General features: G+C 44.2%; 1 protein-coding gene and 1 long non-coding RNA gene across 36 annotated transcripts in view; one reads left to right on the top strand and one right to left on the bottom strand.

Moving 5' to 3' along the window:
• Positions 1-16552, top strand: part of LOC120812009 (uncharacterized) — a 519303-nt gene that overhangs the window by 160712 nt on the left and 342039 nt on the right. For 18 of the 35 annotated variants that reach the window (XR_013454475.1, XM_078096880.1, XM_078096897.1 and 15 more), the window contains 6 exons: positions 36-149; positions 3610-3688; positions 3843-4053; positions 4211-6011; positions 6103-6276; positions 6611-6784. The exons of 12 other annotated variants lie outside the window; for them this stretch is intronic. Coding sequence is in view for 22 of the 23 variants with exons in the window: in XM_078096880.1 (XP_077953006.1) it covers positions 36-149; positions 3610-3688; positions 3843-4053; positions 4211-6011; positions 6103-6276; positions 6611-6784 (2553 nt within the window). In the remaining variant the exon portion in view is untranslated. Of the gene's footprint in view, positions 1-35; positions 150-215; positions 490-3609; positions 3689-3842; positions 4054-4210; positions 6012-6102; positions 6277-6610; positions 6785-16552 lie in introns of those variants that run through there. 5 more of the 35 variants (XM_078096901.1, XM_078096881.1, XM_078096900.1 and 2 more) reach the window with 4 other exon arrangements.
• LOC144390441 (uncharacterized) lies at positions 14519-15198 on the bottom strand. The gene is made up of 3 exons (XR_013454484.1): positions 14908-15198; positions 14710-14771; positions 14519-14619 (listed from the first exon to the last, which is right to left on the bottom strand). It is a non-coding gene; the product is annotated as an uncharacterized LOC144390441 (long non-coding RNA).

The following is a 16552-nucleotide window of genomic DNA, read 5'->3' as shown; positions in this document are numbered from 1 at the left end:
ATGATGTGATGATGTCATCTCAGTGTTTCTTTCAGTTCACATCAGCGGAGAGGAAAGTCTCCTGAACCCAGATGTTTGTCCATGAAGAGTGATCAGTCTATTGATCGATATATTGACTTCAAAGATGGACGCCGTTCTAATGACCCAGAGTAAGTTCTTAAACAGATGAAGAACTGTTCTGATCCTCAGTTATGAATTACAGAAATGTTTGTTCATTGTTTAAAGTGTTGTTTCCATGACGATCCGTCATGACAGAACTCATTATCTTCATCTAACTGGTCTGTGTGTGTTTAAGTGTGAATCATTAACCGTAAACATCCTCAGATGTAAACACAATGTGAGCTAGTTCCTCCACATCAGGATCAGCAGAGGTCACATCTGGAGACAGCTGCAGGTTTCTGGAGACAGATGACTGGGACTGAACATGTGATTAGAATAAACTCAGTGCTCTGTGGACCAGCTGACGTGGTCTCTGGACTCCATGCAGAGGTTAGGAGAAAGTATCGTCAGTAGACTCTGTGAAAAGGTCCAAAGACTAGTTTCAGAAGATCTAAGGAGACTTCTAGATGTCAGGGGACGGACTTAAGAGGTTTGGAGTAGTTCCATAGGACTTTGAACCCAGTGTTGGGCAAGTTACTGAAAATCAGTAATTTGTTACAGTTACTAGTTACTTCTTTTAAGGGTAATTGAATTACTTCACCAGTAACTGTATATCACATGTAATTAGTTACTAGCGGTCACTTTCATGTCTGCTTTCTAAAGGTAATGAATATAAACACTACTGAACAGTCAAACACAATAAACATATTTTTTAGACCTATTTATTGTTTACCTATTTATCAACAGGGCATCAGGCCTAAGTGATTGACCTACAGTATTAACGCTATCTAAAAGAGAAAACAAAGGTGCTTTAGGTGCTGCATATATGATTGAATATGTGACGGAGGTTGTCGTGGCGCAGGGGGTAGAGCGGGTGCGCTGGGAAGCGCAAGGTTGGTGGTTCGACTACTGGCTGCACCGTGTCTCAAGTGTCCCTGAGCAAGACACCTAATCCCTAATTGCTCCCCGGGTAAAATCCATGGGTTTGGATAAAAGCGTCTGCCAAATGACCTGTAATGTAATTTTACAAAAGGTTTACAAAATAGTTTAACAAACATGCCTCATAAGGCAAAGCTAAATAGAGATGAGTCTCAACAAACGTTAAAATGGGCTAACAAATCTCACCTCTGACCAACGGCGTAAACATAGTGTAGACATTGGGGGGACCAAATAAATACCATTCCCCATATTATTTTTTTAGTTAAGTGCATGACCTAAAATTCTATATCTATATACGAAAATTTGCACATTTAAAACATAGTTTCAAGGACTACATTGACCATTTAAATTCACATCTAAAGTAATAGTGTAATTTCTCTGTAACAGAGTTGCTTACTATTTTTCAGTACTACTGTAGCAAACAGGATAGCTTCCAATGGAAAAGGGAAGACCACTTACTTAGCTACATACTTAAAATGACTGTAAATGTGCAATAGTAAATTTTATTAATTTCACATTAATTTCTCATCTGATCATCTGCATGTACAGAGCTTGTCTCTGTCAGGCCACTGCTTTCATCTTCCTGTTTGTCTGTGTGATGCCTGCATGGTGACCACATGTCATTTTATCAGAAAAACAGCGACTTGTGCTTTTATAAGGTGTGATGTCACACACGTTCAGATAGTGCGAGGACATCAGGTTTAAAATGTAAACAAAGGTTTTAATTTACATCCTTCAGATTAAACAGAAAACAATCAAAACAGGGGGTAACTCAGGCTTCGGTCGATCTTCGCCGGTAAAACTAATGTCTTGTCTTTGAAGGGGAGGTGAAAACACCGTCCTCTCTGTCTCTCCTGCCTCCCGGAATCCTTCTGTCTTGGTCTGCTCTTCTGCAGCGGGCCCAATCTGCAGCTCGTCTCTCCTCCTCTCAACGGTGTGTCTTCCACCCTTATGAAGGCCTCCCGGTCGTCATACCCTGATGTGTTGAGGGGAATGCTCTGAGTTTTCCACCAGCAGATGGAGCCATAGTAGTTACAGCCCTCTCCGGTGAACGTATCTCCCTTCCAAGACCCAGCCTCTCGTGACATCACAGAGGCTACTCGTTTTATTTGCTTACACATTTAGCTCAGTATCAAGTTACTTACTGTCTGAAAAAAAACGTGTATGCTCGGCTGCTGGCACAGTTTTCTCCGCTTTTTAGTGTAACCTAAAATCCTGTATGTATTTCGTAGATGACCGGCACTGTGTTGTTGGGGTTTCCCCTGGGGGCTCATCCTGCTCTGGGACTCTGCCTTCTGCTACTAGACTTGCTTTTACCAGCTCCTTCCTCTCCTGGTCACGCAGCCAACCTAACTTGAACTCGGGTAGGGTTGCAGCAGCCAGTAGAGCATCATAATCCTCAAGAACACGTGCAAATCTTGTTTTGATTAAATGTCCCTAGTCGAAGTGTCCCTCAGCAAGATGCCTAACTCCTAATTGCTCCCTGGGCAAAATGTAAAAAGCCGTAGGTTAATAATGTAATGTAAGTCGCTTTGAATAAAAACGTCAACTAAAATGACCTGTAATATAATGTCACGTAAATACATGACACAAAAGACTTAACAAGAGTAATAAAACAAGTCTTACAAACAAATTAATTATACAATATGCATATTTGGCATATAGCATAAATCTCACTACAGAGCAGTCACTACTAACTTCACCTGCACTAATAAATACTTCACGTTATCTAGACACAAATAAATGCAACTGAGCTATTGATTGGATAAATATAAATGAAAAATAAAACCGCATCTCCTACCAGAACAATTGCCTCTGGTAGGCCATCACGGATTGCAAAGTGTTTTTTAATTTTTAAAATTCCTTTTAATTCCTTCTTCTTAGACATCGATGTCTCCAGAGTGGGCAAGAGTGTTGCTACCGCATCATAGAACTTACTCCACCTGGTGGTGCAAGGTATAAGCGGCTTCTTAGCAATAACGTCGTTGACAATCTCCGAAACCACCGTTGACCTACTTGCCTTGTACCACAGCCCTGCGCATTTTGTGGTAGCATTTCTGTAGATAGATTTTGTTTCCGGCTTTGACATTAGCCACTTATCGACATCAGTGCATGAAATGAGGTTCAATGTGTGTGATGCGCATCTGTGATGCAGCGGGTGAAACCACGTCATTGACATCAACTGCAACAGCATTATCTAGCACATCCCCAATGTTTGTAAAAGTCGCCTCATCCTCCAAATGATCTTCAGTAGCTGACTGGTACATTTTTGAAACACCTTGACCAAATTAGAGCCATTGTCAGTAACAGTTGACAACTGGTTGTATCAGATGCAGAGGTTTGCAGACGTTGTTTTTATGATCCACAGTAAGAACTAAAACCAGATGAAACTGATGGCTAACTGTCACTCAACTAATAAACTGTCCGTCCGTCATCGACAGTCTTCAGCATCTGGTTTTCATCATGATCAATCATGACAGAAGCCAATATCTTTAACTAATGTTGTATTGGTTTTGGTTGTATTGGTGGGTCCAAACACCATGTGAGCTGATGGTTCATGTTCCTCCACAGAGAGGACCAGGAGAGCTCAGAGGTTCCCACAGGTCCGTCTGCCCAGCAGCATCAAACACACCTGGACTCCATCTTCATGGTGTGTACATGAACAACTACTTTAACATATCTCAGTTCACCATCATCTCCATGCTGCACTTTGTAGACCAGTGGATTGTCTGTCTGTCCAAGATGGACCTGATGGTGGCTTCCATGGTTCTAGTTGGTGTCTTGAATTGAACGTTCTGCTCCAGCTGCTGGAGGAGAACATCCTCACTTTTGTCAAGAACGAGCTGAAGAAGATCCAGAAGGTTGTGAGTTCAGATTACCCAGAATGCTTAGAGAAAGATGATGAGGAGGAGCTGGATGAAGAGCAGAGGAGGAGCAGAGAGGCATTTGTGAAGATCTCAGTGCACTTCCTGAGGAGAATGAAGCAGGAGGAGCTGGCTGAGCGTCTGCAGAGCAGTAAGAGGATTTCTCTACAGACTTACCATGCTGATAAATGAGACCTTCACTCATGTATCAAGAGATGGACAGAATATATTCATAGTCATTCTCTGAGGAGAGGACATGTTGAAATCTATTCTGAGACTCATTGATCTTCTTTGTTGTCTTCATTCAGGACATCTTGCTGCAGTTTGTCAGCGTGAACTCAAATCCAACCTGAAGAAGAAGTTCCAGTGTGTGTTTGAGGGGATCGCTAAAGCAGGAAACCCAACCCTTCTGAATGAGATCTACACAGAGCTCCACATCACAGAGGGAGGGACTGCAGAGGTCAATGAAGAACATGAGGTCAGACAGATTGAAACCGCATCCAGGAAACTAGCCAGACCAGAAACAACCATCAGACAAGAAGACCTCTTTAAAGCCTCAGCTGGAGGAGAGGAACCAATCAGAAGAGTGATGACTAAGGGAGTGGCTGGCATTGGGAAAACAGTCTTAACACAGAAGTTCACTCTGGACTGGGCTGAGGACAAAGACCATCAGGACATACAGTTCACATTTCCATTCACCTTCAGAGAGCTGAATGTGCTGAGAGAGAAGAAGTTCAGCTTGGTGGAACTTGTTCATCACTTCTTCAGTGAAACCAGAGCAGCAGGAATCTGCAGGTTTGAAGAGTTCCAGGTCGTGTTCATCTTTGACGGTCTGGATGAGTGTCGACTTCCTCTGGACTTCCACAACGAGATCCTGACTGATGTCACAGAGCCGGCCTCAGTGGATGTGCTCCTCACAAACCTCATCAGGGGGAAGCTGCTTCCCTCTGCTCGCCTCTGGATAACCACACGACCTGCAGCAGCCAATCAAATCCCTCCTGAGTGTGTTGGCATGGTGACAGAGGTCAGAGGGTTCACTGACCCCCAGAAGGAGGAGTACTTCAGGAAGAGGTTCAGAGATGAGGAGCAGGCCAGAAGGATCATCTCTCACATCAAGACCTCTCGAGGCCTCCACATCATGTGCCACATCCCAGTCTTCTGCTGGATCACTGCTACAGTTCTGGAGGAGGTGTTGAGGACCAGAGAGGGAGGAGAGCTGCCCAAGACCCTGACTGAGATGTACATCAACTTCCTGGTGGTTCAGTCCAAAGTGAAGAAGGTCAAGTACGATGGAGGAGCTGAGACGGATCCACACTGGAATCCAGAGAGCAGGAAGATGATCAAATCTCTGGGAAAACTGGCCTTTGATCAGCTGCAGAAAGGCAACCTGATCTTCTATGAATCCGACCTGACAGAGAGTGGCATCGATATCAGAGCAGCCTCAGTGTACTCAGGAGTGTTCACTCAGATCTTTAGAGAGGAGAGGGGACTGTACCAGGACATGGTGTTCTGCTTCGTCCATCTGAGTGTTCAGGAGTTTCTGGCTGCTCTTCATGTCCATCTGACCTTCTTCAACTCTGGTGTCAATCTGCTGTCAGAAGAACAAACAACCTCCCTGTGGTCTAAAGTCTTTGGACACAAACCTAAACCAAAGCGTCTCTACCAGAGTGCTGTGGACGAGGCCTTACAGAGTCCTAATGGACACCTGGACTTGTTCCTCCGCTTCCTCCTGGGTCTTTCCATGGAGACAAATCAGACTCTCCTACGAGGTCTGCTGACACAGACAGGAAGTCGCTCACAGCCCCATCAGAGAACAGTCCAGTACATCAAGGAGAAGATCAGTGAGAATGTGTCTCCAGAGAAAAGCATCAATCTGTTTCATTGTCTGAATGAACTGAATGATGTTTCTCTAGTGGAGGAGATCCAAAAGTCCCTTAGTTCAGGACGTCTCTCCACAGAAGAACTGTCTCCTGCTCAGTGGTCAGCTCTGGTCTTCATCTTACTGTCATCAGAAGAAGATCTGGAGGTGTTTGACCTGAAGAAATACTCTGCTTCAGAGGAGGCTCTTCTGAGGCTGCTGCCAGTGGTCAAAGCCTCCAACAAAGTTCTGTAAGTACAGAGAAAGTTAGATTCATACATCATGACTTAAACATGCTGCCATCTTTTATACTTACTGTTTCTTCTTCATCCCTCTCTTCAGACTGAGTGTCTGTAACCTCTCAGAGAGAAGCTGTGACGCTCTGTCCTCAGTTCTCAGCTCCCAGTCCTCTAGTCTGAGAGAGCTGGATCTGAGTAACAACAACCTGCAGGATTCAGGAGTGAAGCTGCTTTCTGCTGGATTGAAGAGTCCACACTGTGAACTGGAGACTCTCAGGTCAGGATTCAATTAATGTCCACTTGGTGTCTTTATTTACATCAATGCTACATCTCTGACCTTCGTACAATTATTTCTGCTTGCATGATTTACATCAAATATATATTTTCCAAATATTCCCTAAACATGTGGAGTTTATATTACAAATTGAAATGCTGGTGTGTAATTATAGTAATGTTATCAGATTGTTGAGTGGGTGTTTTTATTTATTTTGTCTGTAACCATGTTAATGTGACCCCTCTGTACCTGATAGTATCTCAGTACTGCAGTGACTTTCCAGCCCTCACAACTCCCTCAGATCATGTGACATGTGTCTTATGTTGTGTGTCTGCAGGCTGTCAGGCTGTCTGATCACAGAGGAAGGCTGTGCTTCTCTGGCCTCAGCTCTGAGCTCCAACCCCTCCCATCTGAGAGAGCTGGACCTGAGCTACAATCATCCAGGAGACTCAGGAGTGAAGCTGCTGTCTGCTGGACTGGAGGATCCACACTGGAGACTGGAGACTCTCAGGTATGAAGAGGCTGCAGCCACAGACCATCAGTCTGTTATCCTATCCAAGTGAGTAAATGATATGTAATTATTAGTTGAACTCAAATTGGGTTTATTCCAGCTTATAGAAACAAAGGTTGCAAAAGCATGAAATCAAAACAGAAGGCAGCAGCAACAAAGACCAGACGTTTAGACCTGTGTGCATCCAATCAGCAGCCCCTGGCCTTCTCCTGGCCAGGCCTTTATACACTCCAAGCCTGTAGAGGGCGGTAAAGCACACTGGCAAAACAGATGAGAATTGGCTTCTACAGCCTATGTATCATATTATGCGGATCATAATAAAACACTGGTGGTCATGTCAACATGATTGTGATGACGATGATGCAATGAGGACGTCAGGGGGCATTTACTCCATATTTAGACATCACCTGTGTACAGCCAGGTGTGTTTGGCTACAGAGCAGAAGGGCAAACTATTTATCAACCAATAAAAACAATATCAGTATACTTCTGGTTCTTATGAGAAGGCCTGTCGTGATCAGCTACATATTGACTTATCGCACAATATATGAAAATGAGCGCAACCCTTTTTTGATGATGCAATATTCATTTTATTAATAAATAAACGTCACCAACATTTTAGTCGATCGCGATGTCCTCTTGTCTGCATTGTCAAAAGAGGCTTAGGCAGCGTCTCACGCACGCAGTGAACCCACCGTATCATGAAGTGTTATTTTTCATGACATCTACAGACAATTAGGATAAACTTGTCCAAATGGACTTGGTTATGAAGCCGCAATCTTCATTTCCGCTGTGGGAACATTTTGGCTTAAAGCCGAATGAGAGAAGACACTAACTTGAAGGAGTTGGTAGGCCAACTTTGTTTAAACATACATAGAGAGAAGCCCTTGACAGGTTTGAAAGCAACTATGTGATTGGTTTAGAGCCACACTCGTCGATTGTCAGCAAGTGACTATGGCTGGCATGTTGAATTAGTGGACTATTATACTATTATATTAAATAGTGAACTTCCATCCATCAGGTGACACAAAGACTCCTGAAGAACCTTCATGTTGATGTTTACCTGCTGGATGTGGAAGAAGCTGGTTGATCTTAGACAGAACTACTTTAGAAGATCACATGTCACATGTCGTGTTTACAGCTTGTTTTCACTGAGCCACAAGTGGACAAAGAAATCACTTGATGCAGGTTTAAACATTTGATTCACTGACTGACTGCTGAAGGAAACAGTGAAAAGAAAGATGATGGTCAGTATAATACTGATAATAGATGATGAATAAGTGAACATAATGAGCTGTGGTCATCGGCCAATCAGAAGAAGCTCCACTGCGGTAAAAGAAGAGGTGGTCCATGTGGACATGAAGGACAAAGCTGTGTGTGTGAGAGTGATGTAATGTCCATGTCTCCATGCTGCTCTGACCCCCCCTCCTCCTTTCAGGGTGGAGCCTGATGGAGTCCGATGGTTGAGACCAGGTCTGAGGAAGTGTAAGTGTGCTTTGATTCATGAAGATTCAACCATCTTCACACTGTGACATCACTCATTCACCTCTGTGATGTCATCATCAAAGGTGTCAGTAGATGAACACATGATTAATAACTGCAGCTGTATTGTGTCTTGTTCTCTCATCAGATTCCTGTGAACTCACAATCGACACAAACACAGTAAACACACAACTCAAACTGTCTGACAACAACAGGAAGGTGACTTATGTGAAGGAGGATCAGTCACATCCTGATTATCCAGACAGATTTGACTGTCCTCAGCTGCTGTGTAAAACTGGTCTGACTGGTCGCTGTTACTGGGAGGTTGAATGGAAAAGAGAAGTTAATGTATCATTGAGTTACAGAGGAATCAGGAGGAAAGGAGGCAGTGGGGACTGTGTGTTTGGATACAATGATCAGTCCTGGAGTCTGAAATGCTCTGATGAAGGTTACTATGTCTGGGACCATAATACAGGAACACACATCCCCTCCTCCTCCTCCTCCTCTTCTCGTAGACTAGCAGTGTATGTGGACTGTCCTGCTGGCTCTCTGTCCTTCTACAGAGTCTCCTCTGACAGACTGATCCACCTCCACACCTTCAGCACCACATTCACTGAACCTCTTTATCCTGGGTTTGGGTTCTGGTTCTGGTCCATGTTTGGTTCCTCAGTGTCTCTGTGTTCTCTTTAGGAGGGAGAGTCTCCTCCTGGTGGAGAATGTTAGGGATTTAAGACAGAGGTGCACCCCTAGTGGTGGAAATTATAATACATGTAATACTGTTTAGTCTTACCCTAAACGCTAAACAGTATTACATGTATTATAGTTTGTGATGTTAGATATTAGTTATTACATTAACATGTTAGATGAAGTGAATGCAATATGAATCAAACACAATGTATAGTGATGTAAATCATATAAACACTGTACACAGTAACATTCTGTCACAATGTGATGTTAAAACCTGGGGACGGATGCTAATTATCGTCCTTTATGGATTTCTCCCAATTTTATCCCCAGAAGGGGTTTTTGGGAGTTTTTTCTCCTGTCAGGTAGTAGATAAGCCACTGAATGTAAGACAGCCGATTGAGGCAAATGTCTTGGGAATTGGACCACATGAACGGTCTTAGATCTTATGATGTAGTGTGATGAACTGTGATCATTAATGATTCGTTGTAATTAAGGTGTACTAGTTATAAGATGAAGACTTAATTTATGCATGCTTTGTTATATTCACTCATTGAGGCATAAAGCCAACTGTCTCTACATTGAATGCATTGGAATGTGAGGGACAGACAGTACAGTGAAGTTTCAGGTTACAGCTGCGGCTTCACACCTCGATGTGAAGGGGACAATACAGGAGGGGACACTTTGAAGGAGAAGCCAATGACATTCAAATGCACTAAGAAGACACACCTCAAGCGTTTTCAAAGGACCAAAGCGGGGAAAGAACTGCAATTTTCCTGCAGTCGCTTTGATAAGTCACTTTATATATTATATTTTACTGTTCGTTTGTATTTCACTTTGTAATTATATTCCTTATTACGTTGTTTAGTTATTAAATACTTTTTGATTTTTGAGCAAGCTGACTCTTTTGATTCTTCGTTTCCGGCCGGGACGAGATCAATGGAGAGAGGCCTCCCTCGAGGGCGTTCCGAACCCTAACAACAACCTTCCTCTCTGCTCACCACATAGTTCAGTCTGTACAGCTGATGTTGGTTCATGTGGGTGTAGATGCAGGTGGAGCAGGTGAGGGATACCTGAGCTACAAAGAGAAAATTGATGGTCTCCTGCCTTCAACCAGTGCCGACCTGTCCTCCGATGTAGGAACCTTAGATGCAGCAGTGGGCCCTGATGCCTGTTTGGATGCCTTCTCTTCCATCAACCTTGATCAACTGACTTCTTTATTTTCAAAGTCGAAATCTTCTACTTGTCTCTTGAATCCGATTCTGACCAAGCTGCTTAAGGAAGTTTTTCCTTTAGTTAGCACATCCTTATTAGATATTATGAATCTGTCTTTGTTGACAGGACATATACCACAGTCCTTCAAGGTAGCTGTGATTAAACCTCTTCTTAAGAAACCTACTCTTGCTCCAGAGGTGTTGGCTAACTACAGACCTATCTCAAATCTTCCCTTTCTCTCTAAGATCCTTGAGAAATCCGTCGCAAATCAATTATGTGACTTTCTACAAAACAATGCTTTGTTCGAGGATTTCCAGTCAGGATTTCGAGCGCATCACAGTACAGAAACAGCACTGGTGAAAATTACGAATGATCTTCTACTTGCATCGGACCAAGGACTCATCTCTTTTCTTGTCTTGCTGGACCTCAGTGCCGCATTTGATACCATAGACCATTGTATCCTGTTGCAGAGACTAGAACATTTAATTGGTATCAAAGGAACTGCACTCAGCTGGTTTAAATCCTACTTATCGGAATGATCCCAGTTTGTGCTTGTAAACGGTGAAGCCTCAAAGACCACCAATGTTGGTCACGGAGTCCCACAAGGTTCTGTACTTGGACCGATTTTATTTACCCTCTATATGCTTCCTTTGGGCGATCTTATCAGGAAACACCGCATAAACTTCCATTGTTATGCAGACAATACTCAACTGTATCTGTCGATCAAGCCAGAAGAGACGGACCAGCTAGTTAGACTTCAAGAATGTCTTGGAGACATCAAAACTTGGATGACCGGCAACTTCCTGATGCTAAACTCAGAAAAAACGGAAGTTATCCTGATAGGCCCAGAGCGCCTTCGAAGCCAGCTGTCACGTGATACAGTTTTTATGGATGGAATTGCTCTGGTACCCAGCAGCACCGTCAGGAATCTGGGAGTTCTCTTCGACCGGAAGGAGTTTTTAAGACAATAATGTGGAGCTGCATTTATTCAAATCCCTTTCACCGAAATTAAGCTTTTCATTTACAATCAATAATTAATTTTTCTTCCATAACACGTTTATCAATTATAAATTCACCAAATGTTTTTAATCAGGTCCCCTTGTCAGTTAGGTACAGACATACTTTTGTATTAGATTGTTCCGCTTATAGTCAAGCTAGATGTGTTTATTTTTCTACACGTTCTCCACATGTTTATGTTGATAAAGTTTTGGCTGTTAGTTCAGTTTTTTGCAGCATATCATATTTTTTTGAGCATTTAAACATAATTTGCGCCGCCTTGTCATTGTTTCTGGATCAAAGATACAAAAAGTTACAAAATCCTTCCACCACGTTGTGATCTCAGTGGATCATTTTCCATTGATTGTTACCTGCTGCTCCACCAACAGTACGAGCGTATTATCTTTCCTTCGTTGTCGAACACACTCTACCACCACACAAGGACACGAGGGGGTATTCCAGAAAGGAGGTTCAACAAACTCTGAGTCTATCCCTGAACTCGGAGTTGACATACTCTGAGACCCTGTTTACCCGATGGGAAAACGCATATATTTTCATGCGTTTTGGCCTTTCATTTACAAAAAACTGAGGTTTTATCACGGAAAACGATCAGTTCTAAAAACTCCGGCCAAAGTGGAGATTTCTGAAAACTCAGTTTTTGTGTTTGCGTGTGAACTAGGTCAATGTAGATGTAGGGTTTGACCATGTCCTGGATGTAAGCTGGACCCGATCCATTCACAGCATGGTACGTGAGCACCAATGTTTTGAACTGGATGCGGGCGGCCACCGGTAGCCAGTGAAGAGAGCGGAGGAGTGGAGTAGTCTGGGAGAATTTCGGAAGGTTGAAGACCAGTCGAGCTGCTGCATTCTGAATGAGCTGCAGAGGTCGAATGGCGGTGGCAGGGAGACCAGCCAGGAGGGAGTTGCAGTAGTCCAGGCGGGAGATGACAAGAGCCTGAATCAGTACCTGCGCTGCCTTCTGAGTGAGAAGGGGACGTATTCTCCTGATGTTGTAGAGCGTGTATCTACAGGATCGCGTAGTCGCGGTGATGTTGGGAGTAGAGTGTGACGCCGAGGTTCTTAGCGGTCAAAGTGGGCGTTAGTACGGAGTTCCCAAAGTTGACTGTCAGGTCCTGGGTAAGCGAATCTTTTCCGGGAAAGAGAAGTAGTTCAGTCTTGTCGGGGTTGATTTTCAGATGGTGGGCGGACATCCACTGGGAGATGTCAGTTAGACAGGCAGAGATCCGAGCCGCCACCTGGGTGTCCGAGTGAGGGAAGGAGAGAATTAGTTGGGTGTCATCGGCATAGATGTGGTAAGAGAAGCCATGCGAGCGAATGACAGCGCCAAGAGAGTTGGTGTAAAGTGTAAACAGGAGGGGACCCAGCACGGAACCCTGAGGAACTCCAGTAGTAAGAGGACAAGGTTCCGACACAGATCCTCGCCAGGTTACCCGGTAGGTGTAAAGCGTAAACAGGAGGGGACCCAGCACGGAACCCTGAGGAACTCCAGTAGTAAGAGGACAAGGTTCCGACACAGATCCTCGCCAGGTTACCCGGTAGGTGCGGCCGTCGAGGTAAGACGAGAGAAGGGAGAGAGCAGAGCCTGTGACACCAAGTTCCTGAAGGGAGGAAATAAGGATCTGTGGTTGACCTTGTCAAATGCAGCAGAGAGGTCCAGAAGGATGAGGACAGAGGAGAGAGAGGCGGCTCTAGCAGTGTGGAGTTGCTCTGAGACAGCAAGGAGAGCAGTCTCTGTGGAGTGGCCTGCCTTGAAACCTGACTGGTGGGGGTCAAGGAGGTTGTTACAGTGGAGATAAGAGGAGAGTTGATTAAAGATAGCACGTTGAAGGGTTTTGGACAAAAAGGGAAGAAGAGAGACCGGTCTGTAGTTGTTTTTTTCAGAAGGGTTGAGGGTGGGTTTCTTCAGGAGCGGGTTGACTCTTGCCTCCTTCAGAGAATTGGGAAAACAGCCAGATAACAGAGCGTTGTTGATGAGACAGGTGAGGAACGGAAGCAGGTCAGGTGCGATAGATTGTAGAAGATGTGATGGAATGGGGTCAAGAGGGCAGGTGGTCGGACGGGCAGAGGTTACTAGGCTAAGAATTTGGTTAGGAGAGAGGGCGGTGAAAGAGGAAAGTGAGGGCGAAAGAGATGAGGTCGGTGGGACGCGAGAAGGAGGAGCGTATGTCAGCTATTTTCTTGGTGAAGTAGTTGATAAAGTCTCCCGGAAGAAGGGTGGAGGGGGGAGGAGGGGTAGGGGGTTCGAGGAGATTGGAGAAGATCGAGAAGAGTTTTTTGGGGTTAGAGAATGAGAATGAGGAACCATTGTTGTTGGTTTTGAGAATTCTGATTGGTTTGCATGTCTTTATCCTTCTCGTTACACTGCCGACAACAGGTTTGGCATAGTTATGATGGCGTCCGGGGCCGTATTTATGCGGGTTCATATAAACAAACTTTTTTGAAAACAGAAGGGCAGAAATATTTGTTTCTGTAAATACCCGGCTATGTGTAAATGTGGCCTGAGATGGGAAACTGAGTATCCGGTTCCAGAACAGCTGATCTGCGTTAGTTCAATCATAGCGGTGGTAAACTTACAAATGTGGACGTAGTTTATTTTTAAACCTCTAAAATAATGATATAGCACACAAAAGAGGACGAAATACTACCGTATAAAAAAAATCACATTGAAATGTGGTCTAAACATAGACATCTTTTCAACGTCTACAAATAGACGTTGTCAACTTTCACTTTTAAACCATTTTGCAACGTCTTTTCAACGTCGGGTTGTTACGTTTCCACCTCAGGTGGAGCTCGTGGGAGGTGGGGAACATAAACACCTGTGCATGCGCACCCAGTGTAAGCAGCGGTGGACGGTCAAGGAGTGTGGGGGTGCAGCTGCCCAAAAATAAAGAGACGTGACACACTCACTCATGTTTGGTCCTTGTGGGGCATTTAGTGAAACAAATAGGCAACACCAAAAAAAAATACACACACAACCAAGGAAGGGAGGAGAGGGGGTTTAGGGACTGGGGTCAAAGTAATGAAATAAACAAAAGGTCCCTTTTCTTCTGCACACCTCTCCCTGCCTAACACAGTCTATCCCTAACCAGCTTACCTCTCTATGGCCAAAACTACAGGGGGACCCTCGCCCAGCTAACATAGTGTGTCTAACAAAGATTTACCTACGTGATGCAAATGTACACCCATGGGCAGAACTACCTGCCCCTTCTCCAGAACTCAGGTAGAGCACAACGGGATCTCACACTGCATGAAAAGTGAGATTTTCGTCCCCGTAAACGCCCGGAAATCTCTCTAATTTCAGACAATTTCCGACAATTTGCAACCCGCGCACGCGCAGAAACAGTAAACAGTGTCACTTACACACAATGACGTCGTCTAAATCTGAACTTTTCCCGGAGCAAATACGAGGTCACCGCCTCATTATGAGGCGAGATTAGTCTGTGAAAACAAAATGTACAGTTATGATCGGTATCTATACGTATATATTTCCTTATAGCGCAGAATGAAAGCATATTCTTTAAATCTGACCCTTGCTCCGGTTCGTAGTGCCTGTAGTTCGTCTCGGAGTTGTGAAGACGGCGCAGCGCTTCCTGTAAACGACACGGCAAGAAAATACACTTTAATAAAGCAGTTTCTGCTCACTTGTAAGGCTAGTAGGCTACTCTTAGCTTAGCTTGAGGCTACGCTACTTTTAGCTTAGCTTGCAGTCATCGAACGTATTCTTACCGCTATCGTGGGATTGTGCGCCCGTCTCCTCTTCTTTGAGTCGGTTCCTCTCCTCCATGGACAGAAACCCGCAGAGTCCCGAACGCTCCAGTGGAGCGAACCGCTCGTTGATATCGGCAGTTTGTTGTTGGAGTTGACGAGACGATCCACTGAGAGCATTCAGCAGCTTCTTCTCGTCTGTCTGCGGACTGGCCGAAAGTTGGTGACCGCGGAGAGGAGTTGAAGGCGAGTTGAACGCAAGACGTCGTCCCGCCATTTTTCACGAAGCAGCAAAAACCAAACAAAGGAACTGGAGATACAGTTCTTCTGAATATAGTAACACTGTTTGTATGCTTGTCTTGCAAGTACTGCTGTCTGAGTCATGCCTATGACCTCACACGTGATTGGACGAGGAGTCTAAGGGTCCTCCAATCACATACGAGGTTATTGTTATACGGAAGGACCAGTATTTTAGGAAGACAAATGGTTGGGACTTTGAAACAGCTGATATGCTTTATGTAAAGCAGTGTTTTGGTGTCAGCAGAACGACTTTCCGTACAGTGGTGCCTCTTTCTCCATTCCACCAGACACTCTTGAGTCTGACATACATGCAATGTTGACAATGTATCATCAGATGTACCCTTGTGTCACTGAGGTTGAATGTTTTGCCATGACATGTAAACGGGTAACATATATGAATGTAACTTACACAATCGATAGATGCAGAGCATAAAGGTCAGCATATGTTCATGCTAAGTGGTGTGGAAACACTAACAGTTTTGAGGAACCCGTCCTTGACCCTCTAGCAGAACTACGACCAGCCATTATAAAGCAGTTTATAGTTGTTAATGTTGTGTCAAAGGGTACGGCATTTAAACATGTTCTTGCACAAGTTTCCTGGCTTCATCCCCACCCGGACAGACATTTTTATGGAAAGCCAATAGAAGTTTGGGGCTTGCAGGGAACAGACACGTCATACCCAGCATCATTTCTGCCAGTTGAGCGCATTGCTACAAGATGTGTGGTTAATACATCCTCTGTGCATTTAAGTAAGACCAAAGAAAAGGTCACTGTAGTCCTGCCACTATGCACTGTAGTTGAGCTCTAGGAGACTGATCTCTGCAGACCCCTCATGCTGATTCAAATGTTGTTTGCATGGAATGCTCATTTTACCTTGATTAAAACTCATTTTTTAAAGAAGTTATTTTGTGTATCTTTTTTACATAACATTTGCCATTGCTAATGGCGTACACAGTAATCTAGCATATTTGAATTAGTCCATAATTAGGCTACTGAGCCTGATCTATTTGTACCAGAGATTTTCTTACCTTTTAAAAAAATGTCACCTGGGCTAAAACTCCCTCTGCGACCCTGATTTGCATTTGTATAGCTCACAGCATTTTCATTTACATGTCAAAGCCTCCCCTAGAATTAGGAGGAGGGGGGTCATGGGGGGACAACTGCCAAGGGAGGCCCACATTAATTTCTGACAATTTACGGCAGTTTTCGGCGTTGCCCGCAAATTGCCGCAAACCTGAAATTCCACGACAATTTACAGTGCCGCATACTGACGAAAATCCCACTTTTCATGCAGTGTCACCCGACAGGATTTAACACAAAACCGTCTTTGACTGCCATACAAAACACAAGCCTCCTCTCTCCATTT

This window comes from Gasterosteus aculeatus, chromosome 21 (genome assembly GCF_964276395.1).
Source record: "Gasterosteus aculeatus chromosome 21, fGasAcu3.hap1.1, whole genome shotgun sequence".
NCBI classification, from domain to species: Eukaryota; Metazoa; Chordata; class Actinopteri; order Perciformes; family Gasterosteidae; genus Gasterosteus; species Gasterosteus aculeatus.
Note: the sequence above shows the minus strand (reverse complement) of the source record. Positions and strands in the feature narration are given on the sequence as shown.